We start from the raw sequence: 17,097 nt of genomic DNA on the forward strand, positions 1-17,097 counted from the left end.
CCGTAGAAAAAGATGCCTGTATGGTAGAAACTGTTTTGGAAAGTCGTGAAATTCATGTTTGAACCCCTTTCCTGTAGGCCTACTGTAAAAACTATTTTGGGAAGTAAAAAAAAAATCATACATTTTTGGGGCCCAATATAAATGCTGAATGTTTTTTCTCTTTTTTAGTATCAAACAGTGGAACTTCAGGTGAGATTCATTCAAATCTATCGCACCTAAAAACCGAAGCTGCATATCACATGAGCAATTATAATGACATGATCTCCCTTCAAAAATATGGCCTGCCAATATGTACTGCAGCATGAATTGATACAATGCCTACCTCTATAACAAAAATACCTTCCTTCAATCTACTATGAATCTGTATACAGGACCCCAACTCCAATCGCATTGCTCAGTGGTTGAACCAGTCAACAGTGAGTGGAATTCTGGACCTGTCACACTCCATGTCTACAGAGGCAATGCTGGGAAGTTATATCATCACTGCATGGAATGAGAAGGGAGAACAAACCTCCCAAAACTTTGACATCAAAGAATATGGTGAGGAAATGTTCTATCTGATGATTACATTGTGGTCTGTAATTTTGTTTTTGGTGTAGTCCAACAGACAATGAGGAAGTAATATTGATATGTATTTTTTACAGTGTTGCCCAAGTATGAGGTGAAAGTCCATCTTCCCCAAACAATAACTATTCTGGACAAGCAAGCAACACTGAGAGTTTGTGGAAAGTAAGTGAATAAGATGATCGAGCATGATAGACAATAAGATGATCATTTAAACTGGGACATTTTATGGACAGAATATTAAGACTTAATTTGTGTGTTGCATAGACTATACTTTATGGATACTGTCCCATGTTTGATACTTGCTCATGTTCATAGCTGTTTCTATTTTTGCAACACATGTGTTTGCCATTATTGAATTGTCATTCTTCTGGTGACTTTGTTTCTAGATACACTTATGGAAAACCAGTGATGGGGTCTGTCACGGCGAAAGTTTGCAGAAATGCCATTCAATATTACTGGTTACATGATTCTAGCAATATCTGTGAGTTGTATCTCATGAAAGTAAGTATTTTTTATTCTTGTCACGCTAAATTATTAGATTATGAAGAACCCTCACTGTTGGGAAAATGTTGAGGTTTATGGAAGCATGTTATTGTAGCCGAGCTAAGCTGACCTACAACAACTGTTCTCATTCACCCTAGACCGACAAAACTGGTTGTGCAACCAAAATGATCGACTTGACCGGGTTCGGTCTAAATCAATCTTTTGGGGACTTTGAAGTGGAGACTGAGATGGAGGAATATGGAACGGGTAGGAGAGAACTTTATCTTTAACGTAGAGGTGTTTACATGCTCAACTGTTGACCTCTAACCCTTGCCTGTGTTCTCTCCAGGGGTCATCCTTAAAGGTAGTGGCAAGGCAAGCTTCACCAATGTCATCATAACTGTTAGTTTTGAGGACGTGCCCCAAGCATATAAACCAGGGATTGCATACGAGGGGAAGGTGAGGACAAAATATATAAACAAATGCCTTTTTAATAACACTGCACGGAAACGGATTGTTCAGAAAAATCTTTGTGAAAGAAGTTGTGATACATTTTAGCTTATCATTTGGAGCATCTAACCATGCTTTTGATGTGTTTTATGCAATGGGAGTGTACATTTAGTATATTGGATGTCTGCAGTCATCCTGTCCTGTGTTTTCAGATCAAAGTGACTGGTCCAGACTCTACTCCCGTTCCCAATGAGCCTGTGTATCTCTTCCTACAAAACAGTATCACATCTGAGAAATGGACTCTCACAACAGACAGCAAGGGCATTGCTTCTTTCTCTCTAGACACTTCTCTATGGAGTTCTGAGTCTGTGTCTCTGTCGGTCAGTTTTCACTCACTCACTCACGTTTTACTCTATTAAATATTTAATGATATATTATTTAAACATGAAATTGTTTGTTCTGACTGAGATCATTAATTTTTCCTGTTGTATTCTCCAAGATTTTACAATGTTCTGTATTTCTTGAACCAGGCTCGCTATCAAAAGGTTGAGGAGGATTATCCGTACGAGCAGGGTCTGCGTAGACCAGTATTTACATCCGCTTACCATTTGGCAAGGAAATTCTATTCCAGGAGCAAGAGCTTTGTGAAGATAATGCAGGGCGAAGGGAAGTTCTCCTGTGAGAAAAACGGTATTGTTTTTGCTCGCTACATCATCCAAGGGGTGGCGCTGATAAAGGGACAGAAGACCCTCAACTTTTTCTATCTGGTAAGGTTAAAGGGATGTTCCACTCAAAATACAACCTAACATGATTTTTTGTTGATTCCACAAGAAAGTTTTAGAATATATATTTGACTTACTTTGGTATTTGATTGTTATATTATGTTTTGTCTGGAAATGTTTTAAGAATGGCTTGGGAAAACCATAGAGTACTTGACTTCCAGTTGAATATTTCATCATGGGTGATACACAGTAATATATCACTTTAGTAATGGATTAACTTGAAGATATTTGTAGCAGATCTCCAGGTTTTGGCCAATGTTCCTGTCTCCCTGGGTCTTTCTCTGGTTATTAATGTTGATGATACCACTTGGCTGTCTCTTATGTCCCAGGTTATATCTAGAGGCAGCATTCAGCAGCATGGCCGTATTCCTGTGATCGTTAAAGAAGGAAAAGGTAAATAAATTGGTCTTGGATTCTCCTGAATCCTTTCTGACATGTTCTTACTGCATAGTGCACAGTATATTTCAATTTCATAGACTAGTCACAAAACACGATGTCTGTATTGGATGATTGGTGGTTTACGGTGACTTAATGTCAATCCCATTGTCCGTCTCTCATGTTAGTAAACCAAGGGGAGCTGACGCTCTCGCTGCAGCGGATGCCTGAGCTGACCCCTTTTGCCCAGGTGGTGGTGTACACCATGCTGCCTGATGGGGAGGCAGTAGCAGACAGCCAAGACTTCCCCATTCACCTCTGCCTGAAAAACAAGGTAAGCAACTAGGCATCTTTCGCCAGTTACATGAGATGTCAAAATGTGATATATTGGGGCAACATGCACTACGATCGATTTCCAAAATGACTTTGCATCAGACTATGATATGAAATCCTTCAACTGCACCTTTTGGATCATTACCAATCCGTTAAATAAACGTTGCGAGCTACAAAACATTTTTCTAGCTTTCAAATAGGCACATTCTACTCTTCTCCTCTCCCCTGCAACTCTTCCCGGGTCTTTAGTGTACACGAGAATATAGTGCAATATGTTTTCTGGCAATATATCTGGTTATATAATGGTTAATAAACAACTTTGTAAAAAATGTTTAATCAAATTCAGTTGTATATTTTCCCAAATTATGTTTTCTCAGTTTAAATGTTCCTGTTTTGAATTTTTGTTTGTTTTTCACTCTCAAAATTACAATTGTTAATACAGATACAACAAAATTGTATGTTCTGAGTCCATGTCAATGCTTAAATTACATCTGAATACAATTTTCTTAAGGTCTGGAAGAAAACTAACAAATTTAGATTTTTTTCCTCTTTAATTGCGCATCTGGTCCTTGTCGCGACGTGACTTCCATTAATATGATGACTGTTATTCATCAAATCAATTAACTATGTTTAATTGTTACTCGATTAAATTAATAATTAGGAATTTGTGGCACCACGGAAGGAGTTGAAAACTAGTTACCATCTCCTGAATTAAACTCTTAGAAGATACAGTGGGGGAAAAAAGTATTTAGTCAGCCACCAATTGTGCAAGTTCTCCCACTTAAAAAGATGAGAGAGGCCTGTAATTTTCATCATAGGTACACGTCAACTATGACAGACAAATTGAGAAAAAAAATCAAGAAAATCACATTGTAGGATTTTTTATGAATTTATTTGCAAATTATGGTGAAAAATAAGTATTTGGTCACCTACAAACAAGTAAGATTTCTGGCTCTCACAGACCTGTAACTTCTTCTTTAAGAGGCTCCTCAGTCCTCCACTCGTTACCTGTATTAATGGCACCTGTTTGAACTTGTTATCAGTATAAAAGACACCTGTCCACAACCTCAAACAGTCACACTCCAAACTCCACTATGGCCAAGACCAAAGAGCTGTCAAAGGATACCAGAAACAAAATTGTAGACCTGCACCAGGCTGGGAAGACTGAATCTGCAATAGGTAAGCAGCTTGGTTTGAGGAAATCAACTGTGGGAGCAATTATTAGGAAATGGAAGACATACAAGACCACTGATAATCTCCCTCGATCTGGGGCTCCACGCAAGATCTCACCCCGTTTGGTCAAAATGATCACAAGAACGGTGAGCAAAAATCCCAGAACCACACGGGGGGACCTAGTGAATGACCTGCAGAGAGCTGGGACCAAAGTAACAAAGCCTACCATCAGTAACACACTACGCCGCCAGGGACTCAAATCCTACAGTGCAAGACATGTCCCCCTGCTTAAGCCAGTACATGTCCAGGCCCGTCTGAAGTTTGCTAGAGTGCATTTGGATGATCCAGAAGAGGATTGGGAGAATGTCATATGGTCAGATGAAACCAAAATATAACTTTTTGGTAAAAACTCAACTCGTCGTGTTTGGAGGACAAAGAATGCTGAGTTGCATCCAAAGAACACCATACCTACTGTGAAGCATGGGGGTGGAAACATCATGTATTGAGGCTGTTTTTCTGCAAAGGGACCAGGATGACTGATCCGTGTAAAGGAAAGAATGAATGGGGCCATGTATCATGAGACTTTGAGTGAAAACCTCCTTCCATCAGCAAGGGCATTGAAGATGAAATGTGGCTGGGTCTTTCAGCATGACAATGATCCCAAACACACCGCCCGGGCAACGAAGGAGTGGCTTCGTAAGAAGCATTTCAAGGTCCTGGAGTGGCCTAGCCAGTCTCCAGATCTCAACCCCATAGAAAATCTTTGGAGGGAGTTGAAAGTCCGTGTTGCCCAGCAACAGCCCCAAAACATCACTGCTCTAGAGGAGATCTGCATGGAGGAATGGGCCAAAATACCAGCAACAGTGTGTGAAAACCTTGTGAAGACTTACAGAAAACGTTTGACCTGTGTCATTGCCAACAAAGGGTATATAACAAAGTATTGAGAAACTTTTGTTATTGACCAAATACTTATTTTCCACCATAATTTGCAAATAAATTCATAAAAAATCCTACAATGTGATTTTCTGGATTTTTTTTCTTCTCATTTTGTCTGTCATAATTGATGTGTACCTATGATGAAAATTAATTACAGGCTTCTCTCATCTTTTTAAGTGGGAGAACTTGCACAATTGGTGGCTGACTAAATACTTTTTTCCCCCACTGTATATATGTTATATATCGGTAAGTCACTTATTAAATCATTACCTCATCAGTCTCATTCTGAACCTCGCATAATCCTTGAACCTGCAAGAACCCTAACCTTATTGATGAATCAGTAATACACAAATTGGCTTAATTATTTATTTACTAACTAACTAAATAATAACACAGAATACAGAAACACACACACACAGTATAGGTTATTGATTGCTAATGTAATACAATGAAAACAGGTCTCTAGTGGACTGGACTAACAATAGCATGACTCCTTGGTTAGGGGAAGGAGGGGTCAATAGAAAGAGAGTGAAAGGGAGAGACAGAGATTCAACTTATCGTTGTTACATTTGGAAACCACCGCTCATTCGGATAAGAAATGCAATGTATATATTTACACGTAGCTGTCCTTGATCGTCGTCTCTCTGTTGAACCCCTTTCTCAAAAAGGGTTTGAGTGTCCTATCCCACTTCGGTGAGACTCGGCTTGTCTTCGAATGGAGTGTTCGTTAGAATAGATACTTCAGCTGTACCAACGGTTGTCTGAGAGGGATTGTCCTTCCCAACTCGTGTCTTTAGTGAAAGTTCTAGACACTTTACATGTACAGCTGCAGACTGATATGATAAGGTCTAGTGCGTGGTCTTCTTCTCATGTAGAGATTGAGAGTTTCAGAGTTTCTCCATTTCAAACGTATGGACTACCGTCTCACGTTTTCTGCTCTTTCTGGTCTAACCATTTTAAGCCGTGTAGCCACTGCTCCGCACTTCCTGGTCTGAATGTACATTTAGTTCCCAAGGCTTTTATCCTTGGGTAAAAAGGGGCATTCCATCACGCCGACCAAATGTCTGCTCACTTGGGTGTGGTTACTGACTGGCAAAAGTTTCTATGAAAAACAATTATATCATTTAGAAGGCTAAAATCACGTTGCTATCTTCACAAACATATTCTCATACTTATTTTATACAACATTTAGATGCAAACCTGATAACTGGAACGTGTACACTTTCAGAGATACAGTTATTCAGTAATACCATCCTTAATGACATCACAAAACAATAAACAGTATGACATGATTATTCTTTAGATCCCCACCAACCATTCCAAACATTTGGATCTCAACAACGTTCCAATGTCCAATCTTTTGATGTTAAGAGTTTTTAGTTGGGCCACACTCTCTGTAACAAAGGAGTTTCTTTCCCAGTACTGCAGGGCAGAGAGGGAAAGTTAGAAACTATTTATGACCAGGCGTTAAGATGTCAAGACTGGCACAGCCCCCCTCCCCTCTTCTGTGGGAGAGAGGGGGTCTGGCTATCGTCAAACATTTGACTAGCTGATGTGTCCTTTGATCCAGTGTCAGGAGAGTCATGACACCCATTAATTGTGAATCTAGTGAGGAATGTGCCTTAACATATCATACTAATTGATACAAATTATATACTTACTCATGATATATTTCTGCCAGGTAAGCCTACTTTGCAGTTAACATTTAATTGAGAAGGTTTTGGGGAAAGTATTTCTGCCAACCCACAAGACGGTTATCACATCAACTGGCTACACACGGGGTGATGGACACACGCGCGCACCAAACAGACAGACGGGGACAATATTGATGGAAATTAATTGGCAGACATTGTGATAGGGTTGGCTTTTTAAGCCAATAGTGGCTAGCCAGGGGTGGGATAATGTATAAGTTGCATTGATTAGATAGTAGCTGGGAGCTTGCGGTGTCTGATACTTGTGAGATTTGTTTGACAGTTTGCGGTGGAACACGTGAAAATTGCATGTACTTTCAGAATTGTTTGGCGAGCTACTCATAGATGGGCTGCGAGCTACTGTTAGCTCACGATTTACCTGTTGGAGTCCCCTGCTCTACACAGTACTAGCATTATTATGTTTTGCGCTCTGTTCCAATATTCAAACCAGTATGCTACTGTACTTGAAATGAAGCAATGTGCTGGACATGTATTCTAAGTGTGCTAGTATAGATATACAGTGGGGGAAAAAAGTATTTAGTCAGCCACCAATTGTGCAAGTTCTCCCACTTAAAAAGATGAGAGAGGCCTGTAATTTTCATCATAGGTACACGTCAACTATTGTCACGCTCTGGCTCCGGGACTCTGTATGTTGAGCCAGGGTGTGTTCATTCATTGGGTGTATTTCTATGTTGGTATTTCTGTTGGGTTCATTTCTATGTTTGAATGAATGACTCCCCATCAGAGGCAACGAGTGTCAGCTGTGTGCTGGTTGTCTCTGATTGGGAGCCATATTTAACTTCACTTTGTTTCACTTTGTGTTTGTGGGTTTTTGTTCCGTGTCGGTATGTTTAACCGTGGACTTCACGAATCGTCTATTGTTTTGGTTTTCGTGCTTTATTAAATAAAGTCATGTTTATTTCACACGCTGCGCCTTGGTCTACTACTCCTTACCCAGACGATCGTGACAGAAAAACCCACCCTTTTTCTTCACAAAAAAGAAACTCGAGGACGCAGGGGAAGTGGAAGGCCGTATGTATCCTTGTCTCAGAGATTCGTCTATGTAAGTCTCCATAGCTTTCTTTTCCTCTTGAGACAGAGGATACACATGGCTCCGTGGGAGCGCAGCTCCTGCCTGGAGGTCTATCGCACAATCTCCCTGCCTATGGGGCGGCAACTGCGTCGCCCTCGACTTACTAAACGCAATAGCCAAATCCCCATACTCAGGGGGAACGTGCAACGCGGGCACCTGGTTTGGACTCTCCACCGAGGTAGCCCCTACGGAAACGCCTAAACATCTACCCACACACTGAGCAGACCACTCCATCAGAGCCCTCTCCTGCCACAAAATGGATGGGTTATGGGTACTCAACCAGGGCATGCCCAGCACCACCGGATACGCAGGAGAGTCAATCAGAAATAGCTGAATCATCTCCTGATGACCCCCCTGCGCACACATCCTAAGTGGCGCAGTGACCTCCCTGATCAAGCCCGCACCCAACGGACGGCTATCTAGGGCATGAACGGGGAAAGGAACATCAACAGGAAGAAGGGGAATCCCTAAAGCTAAACAAAACTTCTTATCAATAAAATTCCCAGCCGCGCCTGAATCTACCAGCGCCTTATGCTGGGAATGAGGTGCTACCTGTGGAAAACGCACAGGCATACAAAAATGTGCAACAGAGAGCTCTGGGTGAGTGGGGCGCCTACTCACCTGGAGGGAATCCCCAGTGCGGGACCTGTCGTCCTCTCCCCTAGGAGGCCATCCCCAGCACCTAGCCGCGGTGTGTCCTCCCCGACCACAGTTGGTGCAGGGGATGGACCCCCTAGTAAGCCGACCCCTCCTCTCTCTAGCGCCAGCGCCCCCGAGCTCCATGGGGCACGGCTCGGAAGCGCTGGAGGGTGAAATGGACGGACCCCCCTCGGAACGTCCGCGGGTAGCTAGCAGGTTATCCAGCCTGATGGACATGTCGACCAACTGGTCGAACGTGAGGCTGGTGTCCCTACAGGCCAGCTCCCGACGGACGTCCTCTCGTAGACTACACCTGTAGTGATCGACGAGGGCCCGATCATTCCACCCTGCATCTGCCGCTAGAGTACGGAATTCGAGGGCGAACTCCTGAGCACTCCTCCTCCCCTGCCGGAGGAAGACCAGACGCTCCCCCGCCGCTTTCCCCTCCGGGGGATGGTCAAACACCGCCTTGAAGCGGCGGGAGAACTCGTTGTACGTTATGGTGTCCGCGTCGATCCTCCTCCACTCCGCGTTGGCCCATTCCAACGCCTTCCCGGACAGGCAGGAGATCAGGGCGGACACGCTCTCATGTCCCGAGGGCGCCGGGTACACGGTGGCCAGGTACAGCTCCACCTGGAGAAGGAAACCCTGGCACCCGGCCGCGGTCCCATCGTAAGCCCTCGGGAGCGAGAGTCGGACTCCTCGGGGTTCTGGTGCGGGAATAGGCTGACTGGCCGATGGTGCTGGCACGGAGGGTGGTGGTGGAGGCGTCCCCCAGCCTTGGATGGTGGTGATCACCTCCTGCAGTGCGGTCCCCATCTGCAGGATCTGGTCACCTTGCTCCCGGACCCTGTCCTCCAGAGTCGCCTGGGCTGCTGCGGCTCCTGCTGATTCCATAGTGGTGTGTTATACTGTCACGCTCTGGCTCCGGGACTCTGTATGTTGAGCCAGGGTGTGTTCATTCATTGGGTGTATTTCTATGTTGGTATTTCTGTTGGGTTCATTTCTATGTTTGAATGAATGACTCCCAATCAGAGGCAACGAGTGTCAGCTGTGTGCTGGTTGTCTCTGATTGGGAGCCATATTTAACTGTCTGTGTTTCACTTTGTGTTTGTGGGTTTTTGTTCCGTGTCGGTATGTTTAACCGTGGACTTCACGAATCGTCTATTGTTTTGGTTTTCGTGCTTTATTAAATAAAGTCATGTTTATTTCACACGCTGCGCCTTGGTCTACTACTCCTTACCCAGACGATCGTGACAGAAAAACCCACCATACAACGACCAAGCAGCGTGTCCAGGAGCAGGCAGACTGGACATGGGAGGAAGCGCCGGGAAAGGAGATGGAGAGGCTGGCGATGGCCCAGGTGGGCAAAGTGTGGTCCTGGGAGGACATGCTCGGGGGCAAGGGACCTTGGGGTAGGATCAAGGCCCTGGCGAGAGAGGAGCAGCGGCGTCAGCAGTGCCATCGTCGGACGGACGAGAGGCACCCCCAATAATTTTTTAGGGGGGGGCACAGGGCATGGACGACGGGGCTGACGGAGGCAGAGAAGGGGCGTATTCAAAAGGCCACCAGGTTACGGGGGCCACTGGTCAAAGTAGGGAAAGGAGGTTTAGAGGCACGGCGAGAGGTACTGGGGTGTGTTACCAGTCCGGTCCGGCCCGTTCCAGTTCCCGGAGTAGAGCCAGTGGTGTGTGTCCCCAGTACGGTCCGGCCTGTTACGGCCCCTCGCACCAAATGGACGGTGCGCGTCTCCAGCCCGGTCCGGCCTGTCCCTGCTCCACGCACCAAGCCTACGGTGTGCGTCGACAGCCCTGCCCGGCCTGTCCCTGCTCCACGCACCAAGTCTACGGTGTGCGTCGACAGCCCTGCCCGGCCTGTTCCTGCTCCACGCACCAGGCCTACGGTGTGCGTCGTCAGCCCAGCCCGGCCTGTTCCTGCTCCACGCACCAAGTCTACGGTGTGCGTCGACAGCCCTGCCCGGCCTGTTCCTGCTCCACGCACCAAGCCTACGGTGTGCGTCGACAGCCCTGCCCGGCCTGTTCCTGCTCCACGCACCAAGCCTACAGTGTGCGTCGCCAGCCCTGTCCGGCCTGTTCCTGCTCCACGCACCAAGCCTACGGTATGTGTCGTCAGCCCAGCCCGGCCTGTCCCTGCTCCACGCACCAAGCCTACGGGGTGCGTCGCCAGCCCTGTCCGGCCTGTTCCTGCTCCACGCACCAAGCCTACGGTATGCGTCGTCAGCCCAGCCCGGCCTGTCCCTGCTCCACGCACCAAGCCTACGGTGTGCGTCGACAGCCCTGCCCGGCCTGTTCCTGCTCCACGCACCAAGCCTACGGTGTGCGTCGCCAGCCCTGTCCGGCCTGTCCCTGCTCCACGCACCAAGCCAGGGGTGCGAGTTGTCAGCCTGGTCCAGCCCGTTCCTGCCACTCGCACCAAGCCAGGGGTGCGAGTCGTCAGCCTGGTTCAGCCCGTTCCTGCTACTCGCACCAAGCCCGGGGTGCGAGTCGTCAGCCTGGTAAGACCGGTCAGCTGCTCCACAACGGAGCGTAAGCAATCCGCTCCGTCAATGTCCAGTCCAGATCCAGCCAGCGGGGTCAGACCGGACCAGGGGCGCTATGGGGGGTTGTTTGGAGGGTGGTGGGCAAGGCCGGGGCCAGAACCGCCGCCGAGGAGGTATGCCCGCCCAGCCCTCCCTTGTTTAGCCCTTATTGAGGCGCGGTCGCAGTCCGCGCCTTTAGGGGGGGGTACTGTCACGCTCTGGCTCCGGGACTCTGTATGTTGAGCCAGGGTGTGTTCATTCATTGGGTGTATTTCTATGTTGGTATTTCTGTTGGGTTCATTTCTATGTTTGAATGAATGACTCCCAATCAGAGGCAACGAGTGTCAGCTGTGTGCTGGTTGTCTCTGATTGGGAGCCATATTTAACTGTCTGTGTTTCACTTTGTGTTTGTGGGTTTTTGTTCCGTGTCGGTATGTTTAACCGTGGACTTCACGAATTGTCTATTGTTTTGGTTTTCGTGCTTTATTAAATAAAGTCATGTTTATTTCACACGCTGCGCCTTGGTCTACTACTCCTTACCCAGACGATCGTGACAACTATGACAGACAAAATGAGAAAAAATTTCCAGAAAATCACATTGTAGGATTTTTAATGAATGTATTTGCAAATTATGGTGGAAAATAAGTATTTGGTCAATAACAAAAGTTTCTCAATACTTTGTTATATACCCTTTGTTGGCAATGACACAGGTCAAACGTTTTCTGTAAGTCTTCACAAGGTTTTCACACACTGTTGCTGGTATTTTGGCCCATTCCTCCATGCAGATCTCCTCTAGAGCAGTGATGTTTTGGGGCTGTCGCTGGGCAACACGGACTTTCAACTCCCTCCAAAGATTTTCTATGGGGTTGAGATCTGGAGACTGGCTAGGCCACTCCAGGACCTTGAAATGCTTCTTACGAAGCCACTCCTTCGTTGCCCGGGCGGTGTGTTTGGGATCATTGTCATGCTGAAAGACCCAGCCACGTTTAATCTTCAATGCCCTTGCTGATGGAAGGAGGTTTTCACTCAAAATCTCACGATACATGGCCCCATTCATTCTTTCCTTTACACGGATCAGTCGTCCTGGTCCCTTTGCAGAAAAACAGCCCCAAAGCATGATGTTTCCACCCCCATGCTTCACAGTAGGTATGGTGTTCTTTGGATGCAACTCAGCATTCTTTGTCCTCCAAACACGACGAGTTGAGTTTTTACCAAAAAGTTATATTTTGGTTTCATCTGACCATATGACATTCTCCCAATCCTCTTCTGGATCATCCAAATGCACTCTAGCAAACTTCAGACGGGCCTGGACATGTACTGGCTTAAGCAGGGGGACACATCTGGCACTGCAGGATTTGAGTCCCTGGCGGCGTAGTGTGTTACTGATGGTAGGCTTTGTTACTTTGGTCCCAGCTCTCTGCAGGTCATTCACTAGGTCCCCCCATGTGGTTCTGGGATTTTTGCTCAACGTTCTTGTGATCATTTTGACCCCACGGGGTGAGATCTTGCGTGGAGCCCCAGATCGAGGGAGATTATCAGTGGTCTTGTATGTCTTCCATTTCCTAATAATTGCTCCCACAGTTGATTTATTCAAACCAAGCTGCTTACCTATTGCAGATTCAGTCTTCCCAGCCTGGTGCAGGTCTACAATTATGTTTCTGGTGTCCTTTGACAGCTCTTTGGTCTTGGCCATAGTGGAGTTTGGAGTGTGACTGTTTGAGGTTGTGGACAGGTGTCTTTTATACTGATAACAAGTTCAAACAGGTGCCATTAATACAGGTAACGAGTGGAGGACAGAGGAGCCTCTTAAAGAAGAAGTTACAGGTCTGTGAGAGCCAGAAATCTTGCTTGTTTGTAGTTGACCAAATACTTATTTTCCACCATAATTTGCAAATAGATTCATAAAAAATCCTACAATGTGATTTTCCGGATTTTTTTTCTCAATTTGTCTGTCATAGTTGACGTGTACCTATGATGAAAATTACAGGCCTCTCTCATCTTTTTAAGTGGGAGAACTTGCACAATTGGTGGCTGACTAAATACTTTTTTCCCCCACTGTATTTAAACATAGCTGTGATGTGTCCCCCTTTTCTCCTCTCCAGGTGTCCCTGAAGTTCTCGTCCCTCCAGGAGTTGCCAGGGGAGAAGACCTCTCTGAGCATCCAGGCCCACCCAGGGTCTCTGTGTTCTCTCAGGGCCATCGACCAGAGTGTGCTGCTGCTACAGCCTGAAAAGGAGCTCAGCCTAGACTCTGTACGTTCTCCATGCATGCGTCCCAAATGGCACCCTATTCCGAATGTAGTGAACTACTTTTGACCAAACCCCTTTGAGGCCCTGGTCAAAGGTAGTGCACTATATAGGGAAGACTGTGCCATTTGGGACAGTACACAGCCCATCACATTCACTTACTAACCATTGACTCACCACACTAAGCTGAAGCCTAACCATGATCACACAAATCCTCCTTTGGCATTGTTTTTGTGCACCCATGTGACTTCAAGATAGGATTCGGCTCACTTTCAGCTTCCTCTAACCATGTAACCATCTAACCACTGTCTGATACTTCAAGTTTAGACCTTTTAACTTTTGGGACTATTCCATTGGTTCTCTCAAGCTAAATCGATCGCAGATCAAGTATTTGCTATATGTATTTAACCCAGGTGTTATCCTATGCACTGACCTTGTCCTGACTATGTACTGACCCTGTAACCTCTGACCACTTTCTGATTACACTCTGACCATGCACCGACCACGCTCTGACCGTGTCAAGATGCTGCAGATGATCAAGTCATTATTACTAGAGGTATATTCCTTCTCTCTCTGCAGGTCTTCAGTCAGCTACCTGTTCAGAAGTTGTCTGGATATTCATACAGAGTAGAAGACTCCTACCCATGCCTTCGCTATCCTCCAATCTTTGAAGAAGAGATGCTCTTTCCACCCGTACCTAAACTGGACGAGCAGTTGGTAGAACCACCTGTACCTGATTGGAAAAAACGCTCATTCTGGTTTGGCCCCAACAACGACAAAAACGATGCCTACAGCGTCTTTAAAGTAAGAAGCTCAAATAAGTTTGCTGTTATTGTCTGTTTGGAATATGGACAATGTATAAATAAATAGTAAGTATGTAAGAGGCTCAGGCTAAAATGGCGTCTTTGTGAAGTAGACACTGAATGAATTATAATAGAATGCAGTCTATGAAGTGAGTTTTCAGAAATAAGTAGAAAGACATATACACAGTATCTACAAAATGGACGGGTTTTACATTGGTTAATGTAATACCCACATCATGATGCAAAACTGAAATACAGGTATGGCCTTTACTCCCTAACACTGTTCATTTTTCTGTACTTTTCATTTTAGGAAGTTGGAATCAAGATCCTGACCAACTCCGACGTGAAAAAACCTTACGACTGTAACACACTCTTTAGAAAGAAAGAAAATGGTATGATAGAAGAGGGTATTACTAACTGTAAGTCGCTGTGGATAAGAGCGTCTGCTAAATGACTAAAATGTAAATGTAAATGTATTATATAGAGCCCCATGTATAGAGTGATTGAACGCTAGTCACCTCATATTCTGTGTATATACTGTTGTTTACTCATTGTGTATGATAATACTGTATTCTCGACATGGCTCATCCCAATATAGCTACTACTGTACATACCATTTTCTTTTCCAAATTATATTCTGTCTATACACACCAAGTATTTATATTCTCACTTTAATATATCTACTTGGACTGTTAGCTCTTGATTTCTTGTTTAGATTTTTTTGATTATTGTGTATTTGTATTGTTGGAGCAAGTAACACAAGCATTTCGCTGCACCTGCCATAAAACCTGCAAATCTGTGTACATGACCAATAAACTTTTATTTGATATGCTAATGTCTAAACATTTCTAGTCTCAACCTAATGAAGGATTGGTTTCTATTTACAGTTCGTCCCATGGCCATTAACATGATGCCAAATCTGCCGAGTGCACCAGCCCCTGGAGCCTCTGACGGGCCTATGGAGACCGTCCGCACATACTTCCCTGAGACCTGGATCTGGGACCTGGTGCCTGTGGGGTAAGCATTGTAACATACACTGTATTTGTAGTCCAACACACATCCCTTTTCATGGGGTGCTGGGCTGACAATGCCTACTAATATGGCATAACTGAAACTACAGGCATGTTTTTGTGCTAGGGGTCGATTTAAGGGGGAAGACGAGTTCATTAAAAAAATTACCTAGTCCTCTATTGAATTTACCATAAATCATGTTTTCTAATGTTAATATAAATTTTGTTTTTATTCAAAATTTCCACACCACCAGAGATACAGGAAAGGTTAATGTTGAGAAGACTGTCCCAGACACCATCACTAAGTGGGCTGCAGGGGCGTTCTGTACTTCCCCAGTGGGTTTTGGCCTGGCTCCCAACACTGGCCTCACTGCCTTCCAACCCTTCTTTGTGAGTCTGACGCTGCCCTACTCTGTCATCCGGGGGGAGGTGTTCACACTCAAGGCCACAGTGTTCAACTACCTCTCCAAGTGTATCATGGTAAGCCCGCCCAGTATTGTCTCTTTCTTTACCTCTCCAAGTGTATCATGGTAAGCCCTCCCAGTATTGTCTCTTTCTTCACCTCTCCAAGTGTATCATGGTAAGCCCTCCCAGTATTGTCTCTTTCTTTACCTCTCCAAGTGTATCATGGTAAGCCCTCCCAGTATTGTCTCTTTCTTTACCTCTCCAAGTGTATCATGGTAAGCCCTCCCAGTATTGTCTCTTTCTTTACCTCTCCAAGTGTATCATGGTAAGCCCTCCCAGTATTGCCTCTTTCTTTACCTCTCCAGTCCCACTTCATTTGGATAGTCCCTGTAGACCAGGGGTAGGCAACTAGATTCAGCTGCTGGATGATTTTTGTTGGAGTGGTCGGGGGGACGGAAAATAATAATAATAATTTGTACTCTGCTAACTAAGCCCAAAAAGAGGTTGTATTTGAAAATAACTATAGTTTCATATCTTGATTACATTGAGACATGATCACATGTATCTTTTTTTTTTTACTTGTGGGAATAATTGGGAATAGATTTCCTAAATTAAACTAAATTTAAGCTGAATTCCTGGTGATTTAAAATATACATATAGTACCAGTCAAAGTCTAGACACACCTACTCATTCAAGGGTTTTTCTTTATTTGTACTATTTTCTACATTGTAGAATAATAGTGAAGACATCTATTAAATAACACATATGGAATCATGTAGTAAAGTGTTAAACAAATCTAAATATATTTTATATTTTAAATTCTTCAAATAGCCACCCTTTGTCTTGATGACAGCTTTGCACACTCTTGGCATTCTCTCAACCAGCTTCACCTGGAATGCTTTTCCAACAGTCTTGAAGGAGTTCCCACATATGCTGAGCACTTGTTGGCTGCTTTTCCTTCACTCTGCCTTCCGACTCATCCCAAACCATCTCAATTGGGTTGAGGTCGTGGGATTATGGAGGCCAAGTCATCTGATGCAGCACTTCATCACTCTCCTTCTTGGTAAAATAGCCCTTACACAGCCTGGAGGTGTGTTGGGTCATTGTCCTGTTGAAAAACAAATGATAGTCCCAATAAGCCCAAACCAGATGGGATGGCGTATCACTGCAGAATGCTGTGGTAGCCATGCTGGTTAAGTGTGCCTTGAATTCTAAATAAATCACAGACCGTGTCACCAGCAAAGCACCTCCACTCCATAACACCTCCTCCTCCATGCTTTATGGTGGGAACTACACATGCAGAGATCATCCGTTCACCCAAACCGCGTCTCACAAAGACACGGCAGTTGGAACCAAAAATCTCCAATTTGGACTCCAGACCAAAGGACACATTTCCACCGGTCTAATTTCCATTGCACGTGTTTCTTGGCCTAAGCAAGTCTCTTCTTCTTATTGGTGTCTTTAGTAGTGGTTTCTTTGTAGCAATTTGACCATGAAGGCCTGATTCACACAGTCCCCTCTGAACAGTTGATGTTGAGATGTGTCTGTGACTTGAACTCTGTGAAGCATTTA

The 17,097-nt window shown here is 45.0% G+C and overlaps 1 protein-coding gene across 1 annotated transcript in view; it reads left to right on the top strand.

Moving 5' to 3' along the window:
* Positions 1-17,097, top strand: part of LOC311101542 (alpha-2-macroglobulin-like) — a gene marked incomplete at its 5' end in the record, with an annotated part of 28,780 nt that overhangs the window by 2,568 nt on the left and 9,115 nt on the right. The window contains 15 exons of the mRNA XM_084142680.1: positions 169-189; positions 372-540; positions 645-729; positions 954-1,068; positions 1,209-1,317; positions 1,400-1,509; positions 1,713-1,880; positions 2,031-2,267; positions 2,612-2,675; positions 2,846-2,991; positions 13,164-13,313; positions 13,887-14,111; positions 14,421-14,517; positions 14,998-15,127; positions 15,375-15,600. Of these exons, the coding sequence (XP_083998806.1) occupies positions 169-189; positions 372-540; positions 645-729; positions 954-1,068; positions 1,209-1,317; positions 1,400-1,509; positions 1,713-1,880; positions 2,031-2,267; positions 2,612-2,675; positions 2,846-2,991; positions 13,164-13,313; positions 13,887-14,111; positions 14,421-14,517; positions 14,998-15,127; positions 15,375-15,600 (2,052 nt within the window). The remainder of the gene's footprint in view (positions 1-168; positions 190-371; positions 541-644; positions 730-953; positions 1,069-1,208; positions 1,318-1,399; positions 1,510-1,712; positions 1,881-2,030; positions 2,268-2,611; positions 2,676-2,845; positions 2,992-13,163; positions 13,314-13,886; positions 14,112-14,420; positions 14,518-14,997; positions 15,128-15,374; positions 15,601-17,097) is intronic.

This window comes from Coregonus lavaretus, assembly GCF_964263955.1.
Source record: "Coregonus lavaretus genome assembly, chromosome: 26".
Classification (NCBI taxonomy): domain Eukaryota; kingdom Metazoa; phylum Chordata; class Actinopteri; order Salmoniformes; family Salmonidae; genus Coregonus; species Coregonus lavaretus.